Source organism: Trichogramma pretiosum, unplaced genomic scaffold, assembly GCF_000599845.2.
Source record: "Trichogramma pretiosum strain Unisexual culture from Peru unplaced genomic scaffold, Tpre_2.0 scaffold8, whole genome shotgun sequence".
Lineage (NCBI taxonomy): Eukaryota > Metazoa > Arthropoda > Insecta > Hymenoptera > Trichogrammatidae > Trichogramma > Trichogramma pretiosum.
In genome coordinates, this window is record NW_019641699.1 from 2,063,493 (window position 1) to 2,090,783 (window position 27,291).

At 36.0% G+C, this 27,291-nt stretch overlaps 3 protein-coding genes across 5 annotated transcripts; 1 reads left to right on the forward strand and 2 right to left on the reverse strand.

The window, feature by feature from the left end:
- Positions 1-550: 550 nt before the first annotated feature.
- On the forward strand, positions 551-13,048 carry LOC106652962 (lutropin-choriogonadotropic hormone receptor-like; the record flags this gene model as incomplete). Its single annotated transcript, XM_023462573.1, has 14 exons — positions 551-750; positions 7,142-7,213; positions 7,532-7,603; positions 7,689-7,751; positions 7,890-8,033; positions 8,816-8,956; positions 9,026-9,091; positions 9,229-9,372; positions 9,442-9,513; positions 9,583-9,902; positions 9,978-10,157; positions 10,218-10,412; positions 11,180-12,341; positions 12,646-13,048. Coding segments are annotated over exons 1-14 (3,234 nt in total), but the record flags the coding sequence as incomplete, so codon positions are not given.
- Positions 12,916-15,547, reverse strand: LOC111694421. The gene is made up of 9 exons (XM_023462560.1): positions 15,218-15,547; positions 15,005-15,154; positions 14,800-14,926; positions 14,479-14,719; positions 14,294-14,404; positions 13,987-14,223; positions 13,769-13,904; positions 13,632-13,689; positions 12,916-13,100 (listed from the first exon to the last, which is right to left on the reverse strand). Exons 1-9 carry the CDS (start codon positions 15,431-15,433, stop codon positions 13,051-13,053), a joined length of 1,326 nt encoding a protein of 441 aa, XP_023318328.1. The 5' UTR covers positions 15,434-15,547; the 3' UTR covers positions 12,916-13,050.
- A 2,347-nt stretch (positions 15,548-17,894) lies between these two features.
- Positions 17,895-27,225, reverse strand: LOC106653233 (stromal interaction molecule homolog). 3 transcript variants are annotated; one of them, XM_014372606.2, is made up of 10 exons: positions 25,506-27,225; positions 24,508-24,647; positions 24,305-24,424; positions 24,111-24,223; positions 23,913-24,028; positions 23,526-23,839; positions 23,282-23,449; positions 22,948-23,212; positions 22,795-22,869; positions 17,895-19,364 (listed from the first exon to the last, which is right to left on the reverse strand). In XM_014372606.2, the coding sequence occupies exons 1-10, from the start codon at positions 25,807-25,809 to the stop codon at positions 18,751-18,753; spliced, it is 2,229 nt and encodes a 742-aa protein (XP_014228092.1). In that variant the 5' UTR covers positions 25,810-27,225; the 3' UTR covers positions 17,895-18,750. The 3 variants fall into 3 exon arrangements, with proteins under 3 accessions (XP_014228092.1, XP_014228090.1, XP_014228089.1); XM_014372604.2 differs by having other exon boundaries at positions 17,895-19,343; positions 25,440-27,225; XM_014372603.2 differs by having other exon boundaries at positions 25,440-27,225.
- Positions 27,226-27,291: the final 66 nt, after the last annotated feature.

Below are 27,291 nucleotides of genomic sequence, written 5' to 3' on the forward strand. Positions count from 1 at the left end.
TACTGATAGTACTAGGGAGAATCGTGCATCGAAAATTGTTTGTCTGAGCAACGATCGTTCATCGATAATCTTTTTTAGATCACTCGTATTATTTGATGGAAATCATCGTGGATATCAAGTTTATAAGAAAAAAGCTTGTGAAATTTCACTCGACTGGCATAAAATAGCCAATGCTGCCCTCGACACGCGTGCGGAATGCATCTCATTAGCTGTCATTGTCGTGGTCGTGGTCGTCGTCGGAGCTGGAAAATCTGTGCGCGCGCGACTACGCACGAGAGCCGCTGCCAGTACATAGTCGAGCAGAGAACGCTTCAGTCGGCAAACTCGAGGCCGCGCGGACGTACGGAGCACAGCGGCCGCTCCTGTCTGCGTGCAAGCACGAGTTGGCATCGTATTTTTTCTCCCGCTCCAACCGAGCTCGATCGACTCACGCTCTCGAAGCGTACACGAGAGCTTCGACGAAAGCTTCGAGCACCGATGCCCGAAAGAGCCCGCCGAATCGAGAGCGAGTGTAAATGAGCAAAAAATATGCCGACTCGGCTGGCGGAAGATGTGGCTGCCAGTGCTGCTACCGATCGCCGCTCTGCTCGGTGTCCCAGTGGTATCGTCAAGTACGCCGACGCCGACGAAGCCGAGCCCACGAGGATGCCAAATGATCGTGCGCAAGACCGGCGCTTCGGAATTGAACTGCGTGCAGGCTGGTATCGCCGATCTGGCCCAGCTGCCTCGCTTTCCTCAAATTACCAAAATGTGAGTACAGTTCGAGACATCGTTTATCTCAAAAGCACCTTGAACAATCGTGGCATAGGCTTCGTTGCCTATACACTTCACACCAAACCTACGCACCAATAAATAAAAGCTCCACAGCTTTTGCTCCTTCCTGCCTCTCGTGGCAGAATCGCCGCAGTCGACTCGGGTCTTGAACGTTGCGAGCTCTGTACTGTGTTTCCTAAGTAAGCTCAGTTGTGGCTTTAGATGGCAATCAATGCTACCATCAACCATTTGCTTTTCACTTTTATTTTTCAAACGAGCCGAGGAAAAACCATCTCGTGTTTTGCTCCTTTTTTGTGTTTGTCTGCGGTTCTTTTTTCTACTCTTCTTCCGCTACCGCTGTGCATAGCTACGACGTCGGGGCAGTTGCCGTTACCGCTGCGTACGACAGTTTTATCACCTTCGAATCTCGCTCGAACGTCTGCCCTCCCTCTTTTCGTTCTTTTTCTTCCCCAAGCTCGCTATTCCACCCGTGTACGTACAAAATAACGTTGCAGAAACAACAATTCCTCCAATGAAAAACCCTCGCGTTAAAAGGAGAAAAAATAAGATTTCTCAATATTCGTGAAAATATAGCAAGCCTGTATATTATGCAGGCTCGAAAGAACAAAATTTGCTTCATTGTGTAGGGCTACGTCGCAATATATACGCAAAGAAACGAGCAGCGTCTTGTGTTTTGTTTTTATGTCGCCCCGAGAGGGGAAAAGACACGAAAATGTATTCCAACGTTTTTCTTTCGCTAGTAAGCATACACGTCGTCCAAAGCACCGTAAAATGCAATCGAAAGGGATAAAGAGTCTACAGCTGACTTACTTATTTATAACTCCACGTATTATTCTGTAAATTGTTGTAGACAGAAATGAGAAAGTAGATGACCATTAAATAAGAGATTATTTCTTCTATTCCTCTTTCTGCTTCAACCATGTTTGAAAAAAGTGACGATTTTCCATGAGCTCTTAATGACTATGCTCCATATATGAACTTACCGCTATTTTCATACATGTATTCTGTCCGAATCCCAGTAGTATCCGTTGGATTTTTATTTTTTGGCAAAGCAATGTGGGTGGAAAGTTTCTCTCTCGCTTATCTTTTTGCGATCTTTCTCTCAAATGCCATTCGATCTCGCGCAGAGAAGACAATTTCGTTCTTCGTACGTATAAGCGTATACAGGGAGGAAGATTTGACATCACCGAGATGCTTCAAAAATCGATAGAAAGAAAGAAAGTAATACGGCAGAATAATTCAAAGATTGTTTCGATAGATTTTTCCTTAAGTTAAAGTTGATCGTATACATCATCAAGCGAACATTTCACGTCACATAAAAAACCAGTCTTTTTTCTTGCAAAATTATACCTTCATACATCAGATAAGCGAAACTGTAAGATTGCAATACATCGAGTAAAGTATAATCTTTTGTTTGCCATTTGATTGATTTGACTATTATCTAGTTTTCGATGCGCGAAATAATTCAACTATCTGATTTTTTTATTATTTTCTATTTAAATTTGACTAAATTTCTACGCATTTTTACGCGTGTATGTATTTCATAAGAATTCCGTGCGCTATGTAATAGACGCTTTTCCATGGACTATTTTGTCGCAGCCTCGCATGGCGAGTAGAGAAACGTCAAGAACATCGGACCTGAAATTCGCTTATATGTGTACACATATATGCGTATAAAATATATATAGGCCAACGTAGCGAGCAACAGTTTCCTACAGCTAAGACTTGTCGTCGTCGTCGTCGGGCGGCCGAGGGGCAAGGAGGGAATCCTTATTTACGAGGCCGACGCTGAGTTGGCGAATCAGAGCTTCTGCGTGTGTATAGCTTTTATTACGCTGTACGCCACCGAGCGCAGCGTGAGGGTTTATACTCGGTTTAGAAATTCTCCATCTCTCTTTTCCTAACATCTGCATTACTGAAGCTATTTTTTGCTAAAATATTTGTCAAACTGCAGATTTACATTCGAAAAGGTAAAAAAAAAAAATTTCTGTTAAAAAAGAGAGCAAACAATGTGGAAAAAATTTGAAAAATTTCTGATTACAGTCTGCTTATCTGATCGGAATAGCTAAGTTCTGCTCGTATTCGTAGCTGAAATTATGTAGCGAAACACGAAAGACAAACACGCCTCGAAATGTAACGAGTCAAATTTCTTTTGCGAAGCAAAAAGATCGGGAGAAAAAAGGAAAAGCTCGTAAAGAGTTAACGCTCGTGCGCGCAAAAGCTTCGGATGGAAGACAATAGTTGCGAACGTCTTATACGAGCCCTTCTCATACCATCCCTCGGATCTGCACAGGAAGCGAAAATTATTTTTTGCTCCTTGTCGAGCTGTGTAAAAAGTTCTACGTATATAAGCCTGCTGTCGTTAGCTCTATAAGCGATAGACTTTCGCAGAATCAGGTGCAGTGCTGGGAAAGGTAAAATTTCCAAATCATAAATAAATGCCCAAGCGTCGTAGATAATATTGAACTTTATACGAGCGATATATACATGGCGCAAAGTTTCATACGCTATATCACAGCCACGTAATTCTCATGTACCTATCGCGTACTTCTCTCCTGGCTCCTCTCTGCTGCTCGAGCCCCAGCGATGTTACCTACGCCACGCCACGCCTCGATTTATTGTTTTAAAGTACTTTTTTTTTAATGCTAGACTTGAGCCGTGCGAGGCCCGAGTACCCTACATATTTATGAATCTCAATGGCCTTTTAAAAGCCGAGAGTGTACTTTTATGTCCATTTTAATGCTTTCTCAGTTCTTCCCTTCAGTTCTACGCGTACGAGAGTACATGCATCGATATCTTTCGAGGATTCCATCTATACCTATCGACAGTCACTTTCTTTATGCCTTATTTTTCTACCGTCCTATCGAATGACCAAGTCTAATGACAAATAAATTATTTACTTCAGCTCAAGGATGTTTTTCGACTTTATTGAATAAAAGGCAGAGCAGGTGTGCTCATCAGTAACATCGTGATCACTCTTTTTTTCAAAAGCTTAAAATGATCCGATGACTTAGCCTGCGATTAAAATATATATCCATTCGGTATAGCACACGAGTGTTCGCTAATTTGCAGTAGTGCGTAGTTACTTGGCAGTGGGATCAGTTATAAATTTAAGCTTCTAGCTCAAAACGTGCTCTAGTGATATATTGATTTATTACACTTTCATAATTTTAAGCAAACTGAGCTTGTGGCACTTGCAGCCGCAAAAAGGACGAAATCATCTTTGAACGTTTCGGCTTGTGATCGGATCTCGAAGGCGTGTTCCCCTTCTTGTCGAAGGTATATTGAACGCGTGTTTACTTATTGTTGCCTTTTCATTTTTTACGCGCACTTCCTAAATTCTCCATCGCCAGGCGTTCTCGCAGCTTTTCTTCTAACCCAAAGCTTTTAGATTCGTATCGGACTAAGCACGAATGCTAACAATGTTGTACGCGTGAGTGCGTTTTTTTTTCAATTAGCTTTATGGCGTTGAGGTGAAGTACGATAGCGACGCTACAGAGTCCACAGAAAAGCTCCATTAAGTTATGACTACATAAAGAACTTTGCACCGTTTCGACTGACTAATCGTCTATTTTAGCGGCCCGTTTTGTATTGAACGCAAAACAATATTCAGAGAAGCCATTTGAATCAACTTAAAATTGGTTGATAATGTAGATTGTATGAGTACCAGTATTTGAGACTTGTTTATAGATGATAAAATATTTTATGCTGTGAGACTCCGAATATTAATAAACTCTGGATGACGCCTACAAAAAAATTGGGCCCAAGAGATTTTACCCAAGAAAAAAGCTGTTTTTGAAGCATTGAAATGAATAAAAATAATAAAAGACCATTTTTTCTTTTTAATTCTTATAAAAATTGTTGTTTCTGATGTGACTCGTGACCCAAAATTATAATAGAATTTGTAAGAACGTCTATCAAAGATCCTTTTCAGAGGTCTGAAGTTGGTCTTCATTGTCTTAATTCAAAAAGTAATGCCCCAAAAGGCCTAAACAATATGGCTCTAACATTTTGGGAATTTGCTATTGTAAAATTCAAAATTTAATACAATTTAATTCGCATATCTATCATCGGAAAATTCACAGAGCTTGCTTACGAATTTCCGTAATGGTCTGTCAAGTCTAAAAACGCAAGTCAAAAATCTGTACTTATTAAATATATTTTGCTTATTCAAATTAAAATTTACTGGATAAAATAAAAGTGTACGCAACTGCTAAAATATTTCGAAAAACAATTTCACTCCAGAGTAAAACTGATAAAACAGAAATTTTAAATATAATTATAGTAAGAAGCAATTGTCTTTTTGAAAAAAGAAGAGATAACTCAACTTGCACTTAATACATCATTGTTCGTATACATGAGATATATAATAAAGTTCAATGCCAAAGAGAAAAAAAGAACATAAATCATAGTGATTGGCCCACATAATAAGCACAAAACCTCTTTTTATTATTCCTTGTTCGCACCTAAGTAATAGAATAGTACAGCTTGAAAATCATATTACTGCTCTTGCACAAATTTTTAAAAATATATTATTATTTGACTGTGGAAAACGGGATCATTACTGATTCATCATATATCACATTTTTTGGGCTCAAACACTTTGTCTGAACTCTTAATGCTTTTTCTTAGCTGATTCGAAAGTGGCAAACAAAAACCATAATTTTTACACTGAATTAGATCAAATCCAACCAATCAATAATAATTCTACAATCACCCCTTATCACAGCTTACTTTTAATTATCATCGTATTATGCTCATTCATCTGAAAAAATCACTTCATGAGTAAGTGTCGCGAAGCAACTGAACACCCAGCAACGGCCAAGCACGTTGAAGCACATTGAATGGGAAAAAGGCAACGAATGACCTGAAAAGTTAATTTGATAGGAATCTTTGTCGGACACTCGACCGAGATGAAAATCTAACGATTCGTTTGTAAAATAAAAAACAAACAGTCTGATGGATTAATCCGGGTGAAAAAGTATAGAGAAACTCAGCTGGACGGCTGGATATCTCGTCAATCCTCGTGACGTCAGACATGGAACCAGCAAAAAGTGTACTACTAGCCAATTCAATCTCGCCTGTCAAATTTCAAAAAATTTCCTTCGCGTTACTTCTGCTAATTTTTGCGAAGGCTATGAAACGCTCTCGATTGAAAACATTCACTTTCAATCGTAAGCAAACCTTATTTGTCAATAAAAACTCGCTTTCCCGATATAAAATGTTTGTCAAATGTAAACTTTTCCGTGCTTGCCAAACTCGACCACACGACCATACTTTTCTTCATTATTATAGAGATTAATATTTTCTTCCAATCGACAATTCCTGTAGAACCGAAAAGTAATGTGTGAACTTATCGTGGTTTTTTATTTCGATGAAAATGTTCAAGTCAACATTGTCATTATTTCCAATGACATGTATTACACACCCACTGCTCGGTTATCATGCAGTAACTTAAGGGGTCAATACATCTATTAATGTTTTTGAGAATGAAAATGGCCTCATGTAACGAAAAATTTAATTTTCTTAATAATAACTGAGGCTGTATCTTTTTTGGACAGATTCTTCCAAAAATGACTTATGGTATATGGTTTTCTGCACTACTGAAATTTCACCTTTTAGAATATGCCATTAAATTATAATCAAATACAAGAATGAATCCATATTTTATTCAGTTAATGCGAGTCAGGTCTCATAACAATGTGCCATGGGGAGGAAAAAACACAAATTGTGCTCATCGTATTTGAATGAAAAACTGAAATAATTTGGCACATTTGTTTGAGACATGGTAAAATATGTCATCCATCTATGATTTTAAGTCGTTCATGAAAATTCCGAGGCTCTATATCTGTTTTTACTGTTGAAATATATAATTTACGACAAATATATGTACTTATGTAGACTTTTTATGCCCGAGAATCGATAAAAGTTTTATGGTTTCGAAAGATCTCTTTCAGTTTTTGCGATGATGTACGTATACACATGAATTGGTAAAAGATATTACCGAATTTTATGGCTTTATGATAATTGAAGCGGTCTCATTTATAATAGTAAACAAAAATATCACAAACTTTACCTCTTTTTTAAGGATCTGAAAAATTTCCCATTTCAAGTTGAATACTATTTACTTGCTAGTTTAGCAGTCGAAAAGATATCCTCAAACTCCTCCGATTGTTTTTTTTTGTTCAGAAGATTATGAGTCATTTCAAAATATTTTTAATTCAGTTGGTTTTATGATTCAAAAAAATAATATTAATACTATATAGAGTGTTAAAAATATGCAAGTTTTTTGACAAAACTTAAATGATCACAGAAAATTTACAAGCAATATTGGATATTGTATTGTCTTTCTTTATACTTGTTACAGAGATTTGACTAGCAATAACCTGACCTTCATTCCACCTAAGGCTTTTGTGGATTATCCGAACCTTCATACTCTGTAAGTATCAATATTTTTCTCATTATGATACAGGTCCCTTCCAGAATCGCATAAAAGACTTGACTCGCGCGTAAAAATTTCTCGTGCGTACATTAGAATTAGCATTAACTTGACATAATTCAATATCTGATTTGATTTATAGTTCTTGTTAAACTTCGATATGAAAAAGTGTATGAATTTTAAGTTGTTATTGATTCGCGTAAATCAACAGCAGCCTCTAAAATAACTCGGAGATAAAATATGAAAATATTTCAACTTATATCATTAAAATAATAATTAACGATTATAGTTTTACACATATTTTTTTATGCTCCACAGATTATTGAAACAAAATCGTTTGCGTCAAATCGATGCTAAGGCTTTTGAGAATCTTACGGGACTCTTAGTTTTGTGAGGACAAATTTAATTTCTAGAAATAAAATAAAGCTTCATATTTATACAGCTTATTCAAATTTATTTCATATTTTTATTTCAGAGAACTAAATGATAATGAATTAGAAAATTTTTTATTTCCTTCGGAACAACAAATAGAGGAATTGTAAGTTGTTATTTTTTATCAGTGTTTACATTTCATAAGTTAGTACAATCTTGTTCTGCAAGGATTAAATTATCTGGACCCAATGTGTGGAAATTTCAAAAGTAAATCTAGTAAATACATTTAAATTTTTTACTCCAGATCTTTATCAAACAACAGAATCTATAAACTTGAGGCTTCAAGTTTCCGAGATGCAAAACATCTGTTGTCGTTAGATCTTCGAGCAAATCCAATTAAAAAAATAGATGAGCAAGCTTTTCAGCATCTACATCGATTGAAAAAATTGTACGTCTATTTTTATAATAGTATTTTTCTTAAGCTGAGCATACTAAAGTCAAAAGAGTAAAATTTTCAACATAAAAGAGTAAACTGCGTTTTTACAATTTTTTCAAAGGGTAATTAGAGCCACTTCACATTCTTTAATTTTGTTTTGTTTCGTGACTCGCTAACGGCTCCTCTTCACTAAATTAAGTAACTTTTAAGATAATCCTTTTTCGCTCAGGTACAGCAAACTTAATTGACGGGTGGATTACAATTCATATGTACATTTTACACATGCAATTGGTGTAACTGTATATTTTATACATTTTTTGTTTATTTTTTTACTATTCAATGACTGACAACAGACAAATTTTGACCAAATCCTAAAAACTCCAAGTAATCTCGAGTACGAGGCCATATGGGGTTGTAACCTCGTTCCCAAATAAAATAAATCAAATAATGAAGTAACCCGAGTAACCAAATTGATCTAGTTTGTGGAGTTTTTAATAATTAAACTTGTAATTCCAAGTAATCGAATCGACCAACTTTGTGCAATGTTTCTTGGAATTATCTCCTTCCGAATTCCTAACGATCGTGGCTCTCTCATGATTTTACTCACTTTACACAACTTTTTCTTCTTTTTGCTTCAGATGTAATTGCAATGAACCAAAGTACTCCTTTATTCTTTTGGGTTTAGCGTGAGAGCTTTTAATTGAAATGATAATGTTTTAGTGTTTATTTTTATCTAATGCCTAGAGTCATTGAGATTTGTGATAATTAATAAATCAAAAAATGGTTTTCTCCAGAACTTTGTCAAACACAAAAGTATTAGATAAATTTCCCGACATTAAATCTTGCCGCTCACTTGAGATATTGCAAATTGATCGAGCTTCCCTTACTCATGTGCCCGATGATCTCTGCCTGAATTCGCCTAAATTAAGGAGTTTGTAAGTATATTTGCTTAAAAGATCTATTTTAACTACATAAATCGTTAAACTTTTATCAACAATTTTCAGAGATCTCAAGTCTAATTTACTGATTACAATGCCAAATCTAAAAAATTGTCATGAACTGAGGGTCTTGTACGTATGCGTAACGAATGAAGCATGACATAACAATTATTTTCACAATTCGAAAATTTATGTCCATATAGTCAACTTTCAGAAATGAAAGGATGTACTAGTCTTAGTTTCTTAAAACATATTTTACTGATTTTCAGAGATTTAGCATACAATAGTATATTAACACTGGATGGCCGTCCATTCGAAAACTTGAACATGCTTTACGACCTTCTTATACCAAATAACAACATAAAAATCATTTCAAATGAAGCATTCACTGGACTAACGCAACTACAAGTTCTGTAAGTTTGTCATCAACTCTTCTTTCAAGAACGTATGAATTGAAAAATTTTCATTTTCGTGGACAACAGAAATCTACAAAACAATCAAATCGAGTTCATTCATCCGGAGGCTTTCATCCACACTACGAAACTCGAAGATTTGTAAGTCGGATAAAAGTACGAAAACAAAAGTCCAAACTCGTAAATGGTTTCTTGTCGTTTGATTTACAGAAACTTGGGTAACAACGTATTTCCTTCCCTACCGGTCAAAGGTCTCTCGCACTTGCTTCACCTCAAGACCTTCAATAATCCAGTTCTAAGGGAATTCCCAGCGCCCAGTGAATTTCCAAGAATCAGAACAATGATATTGTCTTACGCTTATCATTGCTGTTACTTTGCCAATCTGCCAGCGAGCTCAAAATCTAGTGACTCTTCCGCCGAGGCCACCGAAAGGTCGCAATTGTTGCATGAGTCAGTGCTTTTTCCCTCGGACGACGAGTTTGATCTGAGCTTATGGAATTCGAATCTCACAGATATTTGGCCCCAATTGAGTAAGCCAAGTCATAGACATTTTTCCAGCTCTAAATAATTTGGAATAGTTTAAATTATTTTTATTCATACTTCAGATAACTTGAGCGATAAATTCGGCTCGAAAATCAACGAGCTTTGGGACAACTTCGGTTCGGATTTCACGTATCCAGGTCACTTACCTGCCTATCTCGAGGAGTACTTTGAAGACGAAAACAGCCAGACGACAAAATCCGCTCAGTTAGACCCGCAGAACGTAAAATGTCTGCCGCTTCCAGGTGAGTATTCGACGATCGAGCAAAAACTCACTTAAGCGTTACATAATTAATCAACTAAAGGTCCCTTCTCACCGTGCCGAGATCTATTCGATTGGTGGACACTTCGTTGCGGCGTGTGGATCGTCTTCTTGCTAGCCCTTCTGGGCAACGGTCTGGTCGTCTTGGTCCTCGTATTTTCGCGCAGCAAATTGGACGTACCGAGATTTCTCGTCTGCAACCTCGCTGCAGCGGATTTCTTCATGGGCCTCTACTTAGGTGCGCTTGGCAGCAGCTTATTTTTATAGAGTGGAGAGGCTATCTGAGTTCTGGATCAATTGAGGCGAAGACCACCCCCGTCTAACAACAGGGATACTTTCTACCCTAAACATTATCGTTATTGCTACGAATACATTTTTCATATTTTTTGTGGTGTAAAGGTTTTATGTAAACTCAGAACTATCTGCTATTCATTGATTCTTTTTTTATTATTTTTTCGAATGGTTCATAAAAACCATTTTGTTCTTCGACAACATTCCTTTTGACGAGAAAAATTGAGGGACTGTACATTTTAAACCTAAAATAAGGCGGAAACATTTTGGTCTGTCAAATCAAGCAGCTTCCTTGAAATTATTAATATTATTTTTAAACCTGCGAAAGTCCAAAAAATCTGGAAAAATCAAGGTTTTGTATATTGGAATTTTTTCAGATTTTTTGAGCTATTATTACACTCGGAATCGGTGTCGGTAGAGAACTATCTACTGGCTTTTGCACTCATAGAGACTCTTTAAAAAGCCGTGGCACAAGACTATTTAAAAATATTAATTGAAAGTGACGGCAGTTAGGTCCTAGTAATTACATACTATTGCAAAAATAACGATTAACAATAATTTTTATGAACAAGCCCAACTGCTATAAACAATGATATTTAGATTGGAAAGTAGGCCTTATGTACCAGACAGGGGTGGTTTGCGGCTCTAGTCCAGAATCAGAAGCCTATGTCACTACTTGTTTATGGACCGGCCTAATTGAAATTCGCTTCGCAGCTTTCTTGGCCGTGGTGGACGTTGCAACGCTGGGCAGCTTCCGCAAACACGGCATCCGATGGCAGATGTCTCGCAGCTGCCAGCTGGCTGGATTCCTGGGGGTGCTCAGCTCGGAGCTCAGCGTGTACACCTTGGCCGTGATCACTCTCGAGCGCAACTACGCCATCACCCACGCGATGCGTCTGAACAAGCGACTGACTCTGCGACGCGCCACTTGGATCATGAGCATCGGCTGGCTCTTCGCCATATCGATGGCTTCGATGCCCCTCCTCGGCATCTCGGATTATCGCAAGTTCGCCATTTGCCTGCCCTTCGAGACGGAGGACCCGCTTTCTCTGGCCTACGTTGTCTTTCTCATGCTCGTGAACGGGCTCGCCTTCTTCATTCTCATCGGCTGCTACCTGAGAATGTACTACGCCATCAGAGGCTCCCAAGCTTGGAACTCCAACGACACGAGGATAGCCAAGCGAATGGCCCTTCTCGTCTTTACCGACTTTCTCTGCTGGTCGCCGATCGCTTTTTTCTCCCTCACGGCGGTCTTCGGATTGCGCCTGGTCAGTCTGGAGGAGGCCAAAATTTTCGCCGTCTTCGTGCTGCCCCTGAACTCTTGTTGCAATCCCTTCCTCTACGCAATTCTCACGAAGCAATTCAAAAAGGACTGCGTACAGATTTTCAAGTCGATCGAGGAGTCGCGAATCAACAAAACGATCGGCAAGTGCCGCCACAACAGCTCCAACTTTAGCAACAAGCTCACTCCGGCCAATACAAACAGTCATTTGGCTGGAGGCTCAGGTTCCAGAGCTTTTCAACCACAGCAAAGTACCGTTTATCATCGAGTCAGCTGTCGTTGCGCTGTTCCAACTGCCGCGTTGACCAAGGACAATCCACTGACTCACGTAGACGATTCCGTTGACGCCGAAGAAAGGCGCTTGGCCTGTTGGTTGCGAGGAAAGCTCAACTGGTCGTGTTTCGGAAATCGGAGCTCGCGTCGTCAAAGACATGTCGATGATAATTCGCCCGCAAACGAAATGACATTTGGTGCCTCGGCAAACGCGAGAATCGACCGTAAAATAGCCTCTTCCCTGTCGTTCAGCGAAAATTACTCTTCGTCTCGATCAGATTCATTGAAAAATCAACAATGTAGCTCGTCCGTTCAAATGAGGTAAGTTTATTCGGATATTTATTGATTTGAGCGATTCAAATAAAACATGTGATCAATTGGAATAATAAAACAAAAGTATTTACGTAGCTTTTTCGAAATGTATTTGCAAGATTTTTCCCAAAAAGATACAAAAAATTGTTAATTTATTTTATTCTTTATTCTTTCATTTGATGGAACTAAAAAGGTCAATGTTACATACAGTCAAAATTGTATGAAAGAATTGAATTATGAATGAAAAATCGAAGGACGTGATAAATCGGATAAAGTATCATTGTAATGGAGGTGACAGAAATATTATTTTCAGAATTCTCGATGGCCAGCGTCGGAGCTCGTCGTGGCTAAGCAGCCGCAAGGCCTCGTCGGATTCGAATCTGAGCTCTTCTCGCAACGATTCGTCGGGATCGGGCACAACGGCGAGCACGAGCACGTGGCACACTCGATCGAGCGCCGCTTCTCACGAGTCCGCTTGCCGATCCAAGACTCCTAGACTGCAACGCCAGCACGCCGTTCAAGAGCCCGACTCTCCTGCTTCTCCTGCGAGGGCGGCTCTAATGGTGCGCCCCCTGGCTACCATACCCTCGGCCGCCGAGGTCAGCGAGCTGTGCGACGAAGAGACCAATGTTGTCCCACCCGACGTGGTTGATGTTGGCTCGGATCGGCTCGGAGACGAAGCTGACGCCAGCCTCAAGAATAAGTCCCTCGGCGGTTATTAAAAACCTTCCCTCACATGCATATCGACTTCCAGAGCTCCAGGTTCGGCTGTACAATCATAAAATTAATTATCCAGCTTCGGAGTCGCTTATTTTTGACATCCATGAAAAGCCTCTCGATTGACAATTTTTTATCATAATTTTATTCCTTTTAAATTTGATGTATTATATGAATTGTTTCATTCTCAAATTAAATAGTAAACATGTAAAAATTTCAATAACCCTCTAGTGTTCTCGAAGAAAAGTAAAATAAATAAAATTACAAATCGGAAATATTTATTCTGATCGAATAAACAGATTTAAGAACTTTTTTTACTGTTAAAACTCTCTTGTGATTATTTTTCTATAAAATCTCACAAAAAATTTTACTAAGTTCGGAAGCTAAAACGTTTTACTCAAACTAAAGCCTAATATGAAAAATTCTTGCACCCTAATGTTCACTACATTTCAGCGTCTATGTATATCTCTCGTCATGATCATATATTAAATCATAATTATTTGAAGAATTCATGAAATATATCATCGCGAATGAATGTAAAAGTGTAATATACCCCGAGCCGTAATTCTTATGAGTACTTACGTGTGAATTCCTCATAGAACTTTGTGCTTTTAAGACATGGGCAAAGGAACGATAAAACCTGAAACAAGGTGAATAATGTTCAAATGACGATAGACATCGAGCGTTTTTGCATGATATGTACGATAAAGAGTAACAACTTTGAAAAAGAACGAATAAACACTCATTATCCAAACTTCAGCCTTTGAATCAATGTTCTCAGTTGCCAGCTGTGCAATAGGCTCGAGCAATTCTATCATTTCCTTGGTCAATTCACGCTCGTCGTACAAACTGGAACTGTATATAATTTCAAATTTGAATATATTCTTTGCGTAACTGTGTGTACGCAGTTTGCACTGCTGTTTGTTTTTGTAATTACCCTGTGTGAGCGATTCTGTAAGAGCTGCGCATTAGCCTCCTCGACATGAGATGTACCACGAGTAAATATGCCAGGCTAGCTCCCAATTGCGAGATGATCGTAGCGCAACCGAACACTTCGTATCGGTTATCCGGGTGTAAACAGCAGAAAATTAATATTGAAGCAAGAGTTTTCACGATGAACATACTTAACACGTTGTACAACTGGTTGAAAAAATTTCTAAGTTCTTTCAAGGTACTGTGTGACACAAAATGTTATTTAATTATTATTCAGATTGAACTATAATTATTGCTCAACGAATGATCACCTCATTATTTTTTGGTGATGCTCTTTGATGCTCTTCAATTCTTCGGTAAATGATTGGCCCGCGTCATCTGTTCCGTAATAGTAACGTTCTTTCACACGGTTCAATCGTTGACTGCAGTATACAATATTTTATAAAAATTATAAAAGTGCCATTTTATATTGATGTGAGAAACAATCAACTCTTACGTTATGGTATTGAATAGCCCAATTAAAAATGATGAATACGCATTGTAGTTTGTCCAAAATAAGGATAGTAAAATTAACGATGCATTAAATAAAATGATGGACTGAAATAACATCAAGTTATATCTATCAGAAACATGTGGAAGGTACTTCTTTAGCCAATTGTATTCGTCGATTTCGGATGCTAAGGGTTTCGACTGAAAGATCCACAAACTTGAAATTATACCAAATACAAATAAAAGGGCTGCAATGATAAAATATCCCATTTTAAGTAGTACTCAACATTTCTATATTGGATCAAATCAATATTATAAGATAAAGTACAATTGCAAAACTTTGTAAAGTTATATCCCCATGACATTGGTACTCGCATTCTAAGGCTTAAATCTTCATTTGGATAATTGTGCATGACCAGAAGATGCAATTGAATAACTTGAAACATTTTTATTGACTACGTAAAAATATTTTGTATTAATTAAAAAATATCGTGAAATCTACGAAAAAGTTTTTATTTTATGTTACTAGTTACCTTACGTTTCCAAATGTAAACCAATGACACACACGTGGCTACACAATAATAATAATACAAACTTATTAGAGCTTCGAGAGAGTATGTATCGAATTCGAGGAATGATACAGTCACATAAGATGCGTATGAATGCGTGAATATGTTTACAAACTGAAAAAAAAACAAAATAAAGCAATCAACTTAAATCGTACAAGTTCAATAATTAATATTTACCTTTGTTAGAACTACAACACTAACGATGATTCGGAGTAAACTCATAGATTTATTTTTCAGAAGAGAAAATTCAAAAAATACAACTGAGTTCAAATAGTTAATTAATTTTCTAAAGTGCTCTACTTTACAATCAAAGGGATTGCATTGGCTCCAGTTGAACGTCTCAAAAAACTGTTCTTTTGTTTCAGCAATGAATTTTGTTTGAAAGAGCTCCATTTTGAGTAAGCAGAATTATAGCCTTATGAGTTATAAATTAAAATTGTTATTCAATAGACATGATATCCTCAATAGTTAAACTGAAATGAACGTTTCGTCGGTCGAAAGACAAATCAGACCCTCTCCAATGAGATTTTGGGGAAAATGTTTTCTCAAATCATCGATAGAGGAACTTTAATTTGTGTGAATGTGAAAGGAATCCGTCCATCTCCCAGCTACTATTATTTAATGTTTAATAACGCTTATAAACAGTTGAATAATCCTATGTATATGAAAAATTATGTTTTAAAAATGATGGCTAATTAAATATATGATTATAAATATTCGATTAATTATATTAATACTGAAATAAAAATACATACTTACTTAAATATTAATTTTTAGAATTTTATAAACGGTATCAAGAATTTTTATTTTTAATCTAGCTTTGGTGCACCTTTCTTAATGGGAATGATTCTTACAAACATCTGAAAAACTTCATGTATTGATTCTAAAAAAATCAATGATGTTCAGAAAATTAATATATTGAATTGATGCAGTATTTTTAATAATTTTTCATGATGTTCGGTATTATATTTCAATGATCATTTTGATACGTTGTAACAGTTGAAAAAAAATCGTCGTTGCAAATGAATCAGCAATAATTCAATTAGCCATATTGTTACCTTATTGGATAAAAAATTTATTTTCCGCTTGTTTACATTTATTTATTTGCATATTAAGAGGAGTGAGGTAAAAAAATTTGACGTAGTTGTATTATAATCGTTTATTGCTTTTGGAAAAATTACTATAAATTTTTTCAGACTGTTCAGATCTTTTTACATTCAATGTAAATTATATTATACCAATGATGGGGAAGACGCGCATTTTCTAAAAACTAACAATAGTCTTGTAACATTAACGTAACTATATATTTTTATTATGGCGATTGATCTAATCTGTAGTTAATGATTTACAGTTTTTTCACGATAGCCAAAAATAGTCAATAATCTTAAAGTGACCTATAATATATAACGTATAATTTGCATAACAGATAAGTACAATTCTTAAACTATTAACCGTTACATGATGCACTGAGCCACAAATTACAACATGCTTGTAATTAAATCTATAATTTATTTATGTATTAATAGTGAGAACAATTATAATAATACTTTTGGATTCACGATATCAATATTATGCTTATGATCTCTCATAATTAATATATTTTATTACATAAATAAGTGTGTATGTTCGAATAAATAATTATAGTATTTTTCATTCGTTTCGTTGCGCGTTCGTTAACAATCATCGGATATAAAGGAATCTTAGCAATATTCAGTTATCTTTATTACTAATTCAGTTTTATTTTTTTACTCACAAAAGTAACTTACTTTAGCGTAATATTAAACAAATTAAGCTTTATAAGACTTTTAAACGCACGTATATTCGCTTGGGTTACTGATGCAAGTACAGAAGTATGACGAAAAAAACCTTCATATTTATGATCGAAACTACTAAACAACGTATGTACATTTTATTTCATTTTTCCTTCATAGCTTTAATGTGTAAGTGAATGTGTATAAGTGTCAATTTGGCTAAGCATATATTATTGCCAGTGCAATTGCGACGTTTTATTTAAACGTTCGGGCATAATAAGAAATCTATATACTTTTATTTTTTGGCAGCTGTGCCTGGCGATACTCTCCTTGTATTTTATATCTATATGTGATGAGAGACACAATGTACAAGTACAGAATACTTGCTCTGTTATGATTTAATTATAATAACCTACTGCAATTCTTTAAATCAGTTGCAGTACCCTACAATGCAACAATATAGTCGAAAATTTGATTTAATGTGCGATCAAATTTTCTTGTAATGTAATAATTTTTGAATAATGACTTTTTATCATTTTTAAGCCTTTTTTCATTCAATTGTGATGGACTTGAATTATATTAGTATTATTTCTTCATTCACAAAAGTACAAAAATCGTAGTCACATCCAATATAACTTTATAAAATGTAAAATCGATCATATTCGTTGACGAATTTGTAAAAAATTTTAATCGTTATAGTTGTGCGGCTTGTGAGATGCCATTAATAGAATTATACACAATTAAAATTTGTATGATTAAAGTTAATTTGGTTTTTGGTATAAAAATTTCGGTTATAATGCTGAATGTAAAACTACTATTTATTGTAAAAGTAAAACAAAATCGGAAAGAAATTAAATACGAGAAAAAAGTTAAATAAAGCTAAGTATTTTTCCAAGCTACATATAATGCACTTTCAACGGTGCACGAACCTGTGGTAACAATTGTAAAAAATTTGACAAAAATATTTCCATCGGATTTTGTTTTACTTATGCGTTTAAAGTATCTGATCACATTTTCAGTTAAGTATAAGTTATTTTTCAAGTACTTTACACATGTATATAAATGAATGTGTTTTTTATTTACATTTATAATAGTAGTTTTTTTATTGTAGTTGGTGATAAATAAAAATTAATTATTTTAAGTTTTATTTCTACATTAAAATATTTTTAAAATTTCGCATTTGAAACGTCTAATCTAAGTTTAGACAGAAAAAATATTGTCTCGATGTTTTTAATAAGGTATGTTTATATATTTTTTACCAAAAAATCACCAGCAAAATAAAAAACCCCGTGGTTATAATATTTTTCTTATGACTTTTTTTAGGAATGATCGTTAGTTTAGTTCTCGACGATTTGAACGAAATTATCATATTCTGGTTCGGGAGAGCTCATTTTTCTAGAATGGCACTTAAACCGAAGACGTATGAACAAAGAAATTCTCATCGTCGAAGTTAATAAAAAAATGTTCAAAACTTGAAACTTGGAGGACTTTTACATTTTTGGGTGCGACGAATAGATAAATAATTTATTATCGGAGCTTTTAATCATCGTGATCAAAGTCTCAATTGGTCGCTTTGTAAGTACTAACGCACATCACGCCCACGAAGAAAATCATCGTCAAAAACAATGGAAAAGAAAACATGATAACAATGATATACAGACAACATGGTAACATTTATAAATATATGTATAAGACGTAAAAATTATCGGGAAATTGACTGAAGTGGACTAAGGTCTAATAATACGTATGAAAATCTGTGAAAAAAGTCGCAGAATCACATCACGTAGTAGCAGCAGCAACAGTGGCGACGGCGGCACCACCGGCAGGGTTGGTAGCAGCTTGCGGCACAGCAGCAAAGTTGCTTTTCTCATTTATCTTAGGTCAAGAGTAGGTCGAAGTTCTCTGAATAATAATACGTTTGATGAAAGCGGTCTGCCTGCGACCGAAACTAAGCCAGCATCAGGAGTCCGTCTTGTTGGCTTTGTTGCTCTTCTTGCCGAACCCTGGGAAGATCTTTCTGGATTTTCGCTTTTTCGTGGCCTCGTCGAGTTGAGACGAGGTCGACAGGGGATCGGCAGTCGATCCAGAGTCCGTCGACAAGGTTTCCTCGTCCAACGACACAACGGTCGACAGCTCCCTGAAGGGCTTTTTCAAGCTAGCCAGCCTCGAGCTCATTCTGTTGTCTTGCTGCTGCTGCTGCTGCTGCTTGTGGGCATGATGATGTTGTTCCATCAGTGAATTATCCGAGTGGGACGATTTGTTGATGGCCCGAAATGGCTCCTCGTTGACGCCCGCAGTCATGTTGGCTTCTTGGCTGTAAGACCTGATCATGCTAGTGGAGCGTTCGTCGCCGACCCTAGCGCTGACCGATGCCGAAGGCTGTGGTGGCATAGACTGGGACTGCTGCTGTTCGTTGTCGGTTATCGAGTCGCCGCCGAGGGTGAACTGCACGTTGGTCGACGACTCGGTTGGCGTGTCCTTGCTTCCGGCCTCGCTACCCGATGAGTCCGGCGGGTTCGACGACTCTTTCCAGATGAGATTCTCCGAGAGACCTGCGACATACAGTGCCGTGGCTACTTTTTACATGTAGATCAGCGTTCATGGCCGAACACGAGCCCTTGATTTTACGCTCCGCTACCCCTCGGCAAATTACAACTCTCGGTAATCAAGTGCTCGCTTCGAGGCGTCGTCTAAAATCAGTGTATGTTTTGAGCTTGAGCAGCCAAGCAAAAGCGACGAGTTTTCTCCCTTGAGAATTTCTCGCGCACAACGATGAAATATTAAAGACGAGAAAACCAAGCTTACATAAACATACATCGCGTATACTGGTGTAGGCAAGAAAAGTAATAGCCCAAAATGTAACCCAATATTTAACGAGACCAAGTGTCGCGCTTGCGAGAGAAATTTTGGCAATTATATGAAGGAAACCATTGTGTCAATGCACGCGCTACTATAAATATATACATTCTTATACCAGCACGAATCATTAGACATGATTAAGCGTCGATAAAAATTGTAAAAGCAAAAGCACGTGAAAATCTATGTATTGTCAAGGATCTCTTGATACAACTGAGTCTTTAGATGTGTAGGTATAAAATCAAGTACGCATTTAAAACTCCGACAAAGTTAACTTCGATTTACGCGTATTAGTCTCTTGAGCGATCACTGACATTTTCGTGATCGCGCAAGCTGATTTTTACTCGAAACAAAAAAATAAGATGACTAGTGAGCTTGAAAAATTACGCTTGTATTGTCCTGAGAAAAGCGTAACGTTTCTAGGAAGCAGTTACAATTCATTCTAAAGGTGTAAACACTGCGGTAAATCTTTTTTCCTTTTTCAACTTTTAATCGTGCTAAAGACGAGCCAACGTTTGTCTATTGAATTGTGCTTACTTGTGAATACCCCAATATGACTCACGAGACTTTTACAGAATATTTATTCGAATTACCACTGAGACGGCAAAAATATCGTGATATAACTGTATTGTAAATGAGTATTATAAGCGAAAGAAGAGGCAAACTCAATATAGATCGTTTGAAGCCTTCTGTTGAACTTTTCAAACATGTACAGATAATATTATGAGCGTAAAAAAAACATGCATGAAATTATGTAACTACTGACACATGCACGCAGTAAATTGCAAGTAGCAAAGATAACTGTTAGTATAACATAGACTACGAGAATATCGCAATTTTACAAGCATATGCAAACAACCACCAATATGAAGAATCGCATAATGTTTAACAGCGTACGATTTTTAATTGTGGTCCAATAGACTGGATTGTTGTTATTATTGCATGCACATTACATTATATTATGTATACTCGCAAAACCTAAGATATTTAATATGATGCGTCGTTCGTGCGATAGTGATCGATAATAGCATCGTTACATCAACAAAAATTAATAATAACGCAAGCTTTGTGCATTGTACTAAAAAATAGCATAGAGCAGATACGGAGAATAATTTTGCTCATTTTCCTTTGATGAGTTTGTCGCATGTATACGCATGTGGATCAAATGTAAAAAAAAATCTTTTCACGTTGATTTTTCAATATTTAATTTTTATTGATCAATTATTATTATTTTTTATTGTCATATATAAAATATGAAAATATGTATAATAATTACTTATGTACATATAAAATATAAGTGATAATGAAACACAAATACAGAATTATGTTCGTAATAACTCGCAAGTCAAATTTATAAAAAGTTAATCGGTTCTTTCACTCACAAAAAAGATGGAATAAATATTTATATATTTTTAAATTTACTACAAAAATGATTAGCTAAGATTAAAATTATATTCAAAAAATTGTCTTTACGTAAGGTTATTTTTTACACAAAACGAGTAAATTGTTCCATCACATTTTCCGAAACTTATGAAATTAAATTTTTTAATTATTTACAAGTATTCTCAATTTTAAATCATTGCTCGATCGCTACCTACATTCTATGTAAAAACCATCTATAACTATATACAAAAAAACGGCGGCTTCGAAGTGTAATCATTAAGTCTAATAAACGAGTTCAAAGAGAAAATATAAAATGATGTTCTGGCTTCAGCGAAATTAACCCGTGCCAGCGTGACTTGCTCGAAATGTTATGTGTGCAAGAAATCGGCTTCAGTACAAAATGTCGTTTATAAGTACGATCGGGTATCTTAAATTTGTCTGTTCATTTATACAAGTCGGCGTACAAGTAAAACATATATTCTCTTCAAAAGTAAATAAAATCGTCTATTTGAGTATAAGTACTCAAATCATTTGGCTTTCAAGACCTACGTGTACTTTTTGAGATTCACGAAAAATGACTAAAACGATATCGTATAAATTGCATAGCTATCTTTTAAAGTTGCGCGTTCACAGACATAGAAAAAGTGCACCGGAGTCCGAATTTGTCTTAATCCGTCTTAATCATTCGGAAGCGTTAAATAAAAAATCCGATGTGCTTACGAGTGTATTTGACGCGTCAACTCAGTAACTCTCGAATAATTTAATAATTTATTTAATGTTTTTAAAAATCGAATTAACTTTGGTATATTGTTCTTTTCTTAGTCTCATTAAAATGTGAAAAAAAATTTACGCTCCAGGGCGTAAATATTCTATATACTTATATTAATCATTTAAAAAGATCCTCTTTAAAAATATCTAACATTTTTCTGAGTTTCGTAAATTATGATGCAGTTGTAAGACCTTCTCAATTTTAAAAAACTTATCGTTCGATTGTATCAATAGTTATGATAACAATAAATAAATCTTTTGTTAGAGTCCGTACTAATTATCTTCACTTCTAATTACATATATGTGTGCATAATGAGTCACGAATCATCGTACTCGTTAGACTGAAAGTCACTATTCATAATATTTACAAAATAAGTAATTCGCGTGTAAAATAAGTAATTCGCGCTTCTATAAAATTAAAAAGTTTCTGATAAAAAGAAATTTTAACATTTTCACACAATATTCGTTAAATAACAGGAAACATATGAATAAAAATCTTTCGCGTTTTTAATGTGACATTGACACAAAAAACATCTACTACTAATTGAAAATAATAATCATGGTCTCAATTATTTGGTTAAAATATGTTAATAAATTTAATTGAACTCATTGAATTGATACTAAATTCTGGAAATAGTCAATTCAGTATGAATGAATCTTAATCAATATGTACAGTAACAAAAAGTAAAAACTTAATGCTACTTTTTGATCTATACTTCTTACTTTAAAAAATAACTACGCGAACTTGCTTAAGTAGTACATACTACTTATAACGTTAAAGAAATGAAAAAAATTAACAGAAATACCATTCATTTAGGATGATTGTTAAAGGATCAAAAAATTGTCCTAGTGCATTGGACCAAAAAACCCATTACTAAGTGCAATGAAAGTAATAGCTTCACGAAATAGGAGAAAAATGGAGCAGAGGAATCGACACAATAAGTTGAGCAAAAATCAGTCAATTGGAGTGGTCATGGTTGTCCAATTCCTGCTTACCTGCTGCACCCGAAAGCGAAGGAGAGTACAACGAACTCAAATCATCGTCTAAATCATCTTGGCTATTATGACGACCTAAAATTACAAGAATTGTAATGAGGAACACTTTAAAATGATTTAATTACATGAATGTAATCGTTATACAAAACGAACCTTTCATTCCTACACTTCTACCGTTAGATCCTCCTCTGTAAAGAAGATTTTCCAAGTAATTCATACCATTATTATTAATAATATTGAAACCACACAGTAGCTCAATCTGCTTCCACCGATGTACTCTCTCTTGTAATTCAGCGGTTACCTCGTTTAGCGCTGTTCTGGCCTCAACAATACTTTTATCTACTTCATCAATCGATTTTCCGTGTGTTGAAACAAAAGCTCCAACTAAACTAGATCTTTTCTTTTTCAACTTTTCACACTAAAATATATTTATTGAATTTTTAATCTTTTGTGTTGGAAAAAATTAAATGAGTAAAATGGTACTCACTGCTTCTCTAGCAGTTTGAAGTTGCTTCTCAGCTATCTGTTTTTTTTTCATGTAGCTCTTATTTTCTATTTCATGAGTCAATTGTAACCAGTGCTGAAGTCCATGTGGGGGTGAATACAAACGATCTTCTAACTCCCCTTCAGCCCTTTGCAATTCCATCTTCAATTCCTTCAAAATTAATTAGAAATTCAATGTTTGTAACAATGAAACACATTAAATAACGATAAAAAAACACGTGACTTACTTGAATTTCTGCTTTTAATTGGGAAACTTGAAGATCAGATGTCGATGAATTCATAGCCATGCTTTCGTCTTTTAAACGTTTTTCTAAATTTCGTTTTTCCGTTGTTACACTTTCTTGTTCTAATTTCACAATTTCAAATTCTTTTTGCAATCTTTTCAATTCAAGATCAGCTTTATGAAGGCTCTCCATATCTTTGATCATTCTGTGAAGATCTTTTTGAGAACTTTTTTTTTGCTGAAAAGCAAACCAGCATCCAACAAGTGCTCCAAACAAACAGCTAAGTAAAATAAGATCCTTCAGACTATGTCCAGTATCTGTGCAAAATTATATTTCATAATTATACACTTTTATTAAAATGCAAAGAAACATATTTTTTCACAAAATTACCTTTTGGAGGACCAAAAAGAACAACATCCATTGCCTTCAATGCAATTTTTTGTTTATGAATAGGATCTTTAATCCCCAAAACATTACTTACATAGTAGTTGTTATTAACAGCTAATCTGGTGATGGAAATTATTATAAAAATAAAAATTATCATGACTTTTAAAAAAACATAGAAAAGACAATCGATTGTTAATTTACCTTGGAAGAGTTGCACCAGTAACTCTATGTTGAATAAAAGTAGGAACATATTGAGGAAGTTCTACACTACTTGTAAGCCATTCAGAAGTTTGTTCTATTGTCCAGTTGTGTACCTAAAACAATAATGATATTTTAATTTTCCTAAAACATTTTTAATTAAAATCTTGAAAAAAAATACATGATAATGTAATTACCTCTGATTTAACCCATGCATCCCATAGTTCTCTAACACTAATATGCATGTCATCATTGTGATGGAATACTCGTTGTCTCTTTTCATAACCAGCTTCATACTGAAGTTCTTCTCGAAGAAACTTTTTAACAGAAAAACAGTAATAAAAATGTATTATGTTGTAGACTATAATAATAAAAACTATTATAGATGGAAAATGCTTACATCGTCAGATTCTGAGAGATCTATATTTCCATTAGCATCATCATCCAATTGACTATGAAGTGATTTTATTGCTTCCAGGCCCTGTCTGTCATTAACTGACATTGTAATGCAAGTCAGATCATCATGACAACTATCAGTTCCTAAGATTTAAATGTCTAATTAGTTTCATCAAAGTCAATCATTAGATAATTAGTGTTTTACCTAAAAAAAAGTTTTGACTAATGTTTTATTCTTGTTATATAGTTGTTAATTTTCAAATTAAAGAATAAAAAATATAAAATTATTTAACTTTTGTTCCAATATTTTAGTACATTAGTAATCATCTTTACATTCAATATAAACACTACTTTGATTGTATTGAAATATGACTAAAATTTACTTTTGAGTTACAAATAAATAAAAATATATGGTACATTGTCCAAACAGAAGTAAATAATTCCTCAAATTTTCACAACAAAAAATATAACATAGTATATATTTTGCACTTAGGGAGTGAAAAACTGGAAAGTCTCAGAGCACATGTAATTTATCATCCGAGGCTGATAATTACATACTCTGAGACTTTCCTTTTTTCGCTGCATAGATGCAAATACAATTTTTTGTGAATCTCCCGGCCTAAAGTAACATTTTCATTTTGCTCAGGGGGAGTAAAATGTTACTTTAGGTTGGGGTGGCACAAAAAAAATTATTTCAAATTTGCTATATTTAGTAATGAATGAAAATCAAAAGATAATTTGCAAGCTTGCTCACACTTTAAGTAAACAAATATTATCAATAAATCCTAAGAATAATTTTGATACGAAAAAAACACCTTTTTAATAGTCTTGAAAGTGATATCTTTAGAAAATTAAAAAATAAATAAATGACAAATAACTACAATGTAGAGACAATACGCAACAGACACATATAACAAGCAACAGACAATTTCAAACCTTTTAGCGAAAAGAAGTTTATTATAGAAGAGCTAGATATAAACATAGGTTTACGATGATCTCTACCTTCTTGAACAAGAGTTTGCTTAGCCAGACCATCGCCTCCAAGTTTTGCAGGAGCACTTTGCGCAGAACCAGCAGAAGATGCTGGTACAAAAGATTGTTGTACCGCTATCTTTGCAGCAGCTTTGTGCAATGCAGCTTGCGCTGGTGCAGAGTCCAGTGCACCACCACCAGCCGCACATAACCTTGGGTTGAGAGTGCCCACGGCGAATGCAAGGAAGATGCAGATTCTAAGCACTGACAACGACATTGTTGCAATTGACAATACGGCGGCATTATTATCATAATAATGACGATTGGCTCGCATTATTTTCCTTCTCTGCAACGTAGAGAATGACAGAAAGGGCAAGTGGAAGATGAGTTGTACAAAGTGACGTTAAAAAATCGCTGCTACAAAATCGAGAACGTTAAAAATCATGAGCTCGATATCGACGAATAAAACCCACAAACTGGGTGACCAATAATTGTCCTCGCGCTTCTCGCAAACTAATTGCGAAGTACACTGTATGTACGCGAGTATACGTTTATACTTCCAAGCCAACACTTGCACACTTTTTGATTTGGATGTTTACGCATATATATTAATAAATAATATCGCGTCACGTCTCTTGAATTTGTGAACGCTAGCAACGGTAGCAGCAGCAACAACGGAAACACTAACACACAATTGAAAGATGAGACTCACGAGAGCGCGTTAAAGAGATCGACACAATGGAGCCGTAAACTCGGTGGGCTCTCTTATTTATTTTTGGTGATAAAAAAGCTGCAACAACGACACTCGAGAGCCATTATCCATGGGTTATGGATGATCAGTCTGTGCACATATATATTTGTTATTATAATATATATTTCTACACATGTAGTGGTTGGTGAGTTGTATAAATTGAGTTGTGGCAGTTGAACAGAGACCAATACAGACGACGACGACGACGATGATGACGGCGACGACGTAGCCTTGCAACAGATGTAGTTTAAAAAGCTCGATCAGTCACTTGGCTTATTCACTCAGATATATAGACACTCAGTCAGCTGCACTGACACATGCACAATACACGATACACACCACTACAGACTGTGTCGCTCACACGCTCGCCGCGCGCTCGTATGCACAGTGAACGCGCAGAGCCAGAGCGAGATAGTGACACGGACACAGACGCGCGAACACAAACACACACACACTTACTCACACGCGGGCAGTGGTCACACCGATGCGCCGAGTCGTCAGTCACGCACAGAGTCTGTGATGCGCGTTTGTCTTGGTATTCTCGAAATATTTATTTGTATATATAGAGAGAGAGATATATATATAAAATGAAAAAAGAATGTACAGGAATTGGTCGGAGAAAAACTTGACACTGTACCGATAACGAGGCACTGAAGCACAGAAAATTTGGCCGATGATCACGAGTCGAAGTTGAAGGCTCGAAGCTGCGACGTCGAGCGATTGCCCAAGTTGAGAAGTGACTCCGCTCCGCTGCGAAGAGTGCTAGGACTGCAATAGGTGCTTTTATACATGTGCAAGCAGCTCGTCACGAGCTCGCGAGAAAGCAGCGAAAGGAGAGCCGCCGAAGTTATTTGATTCAGTCTATATGGATGTACAAGTAGACATTGGGTATCGTTAGGGATCCCGCTAGTATATCGGCGGCATTGGCGCGCACAATCGACGTCGCGAGTCGTGTCTCGTCGTCGCAACGCAACTCTCGCTCATAGAGGCGTCGAGCACGTCGGTACGTCCAACACTGCGAGAGTCAGTCTTTGGTCTGCGCGCGGCAATTGGCATGCACTCCTT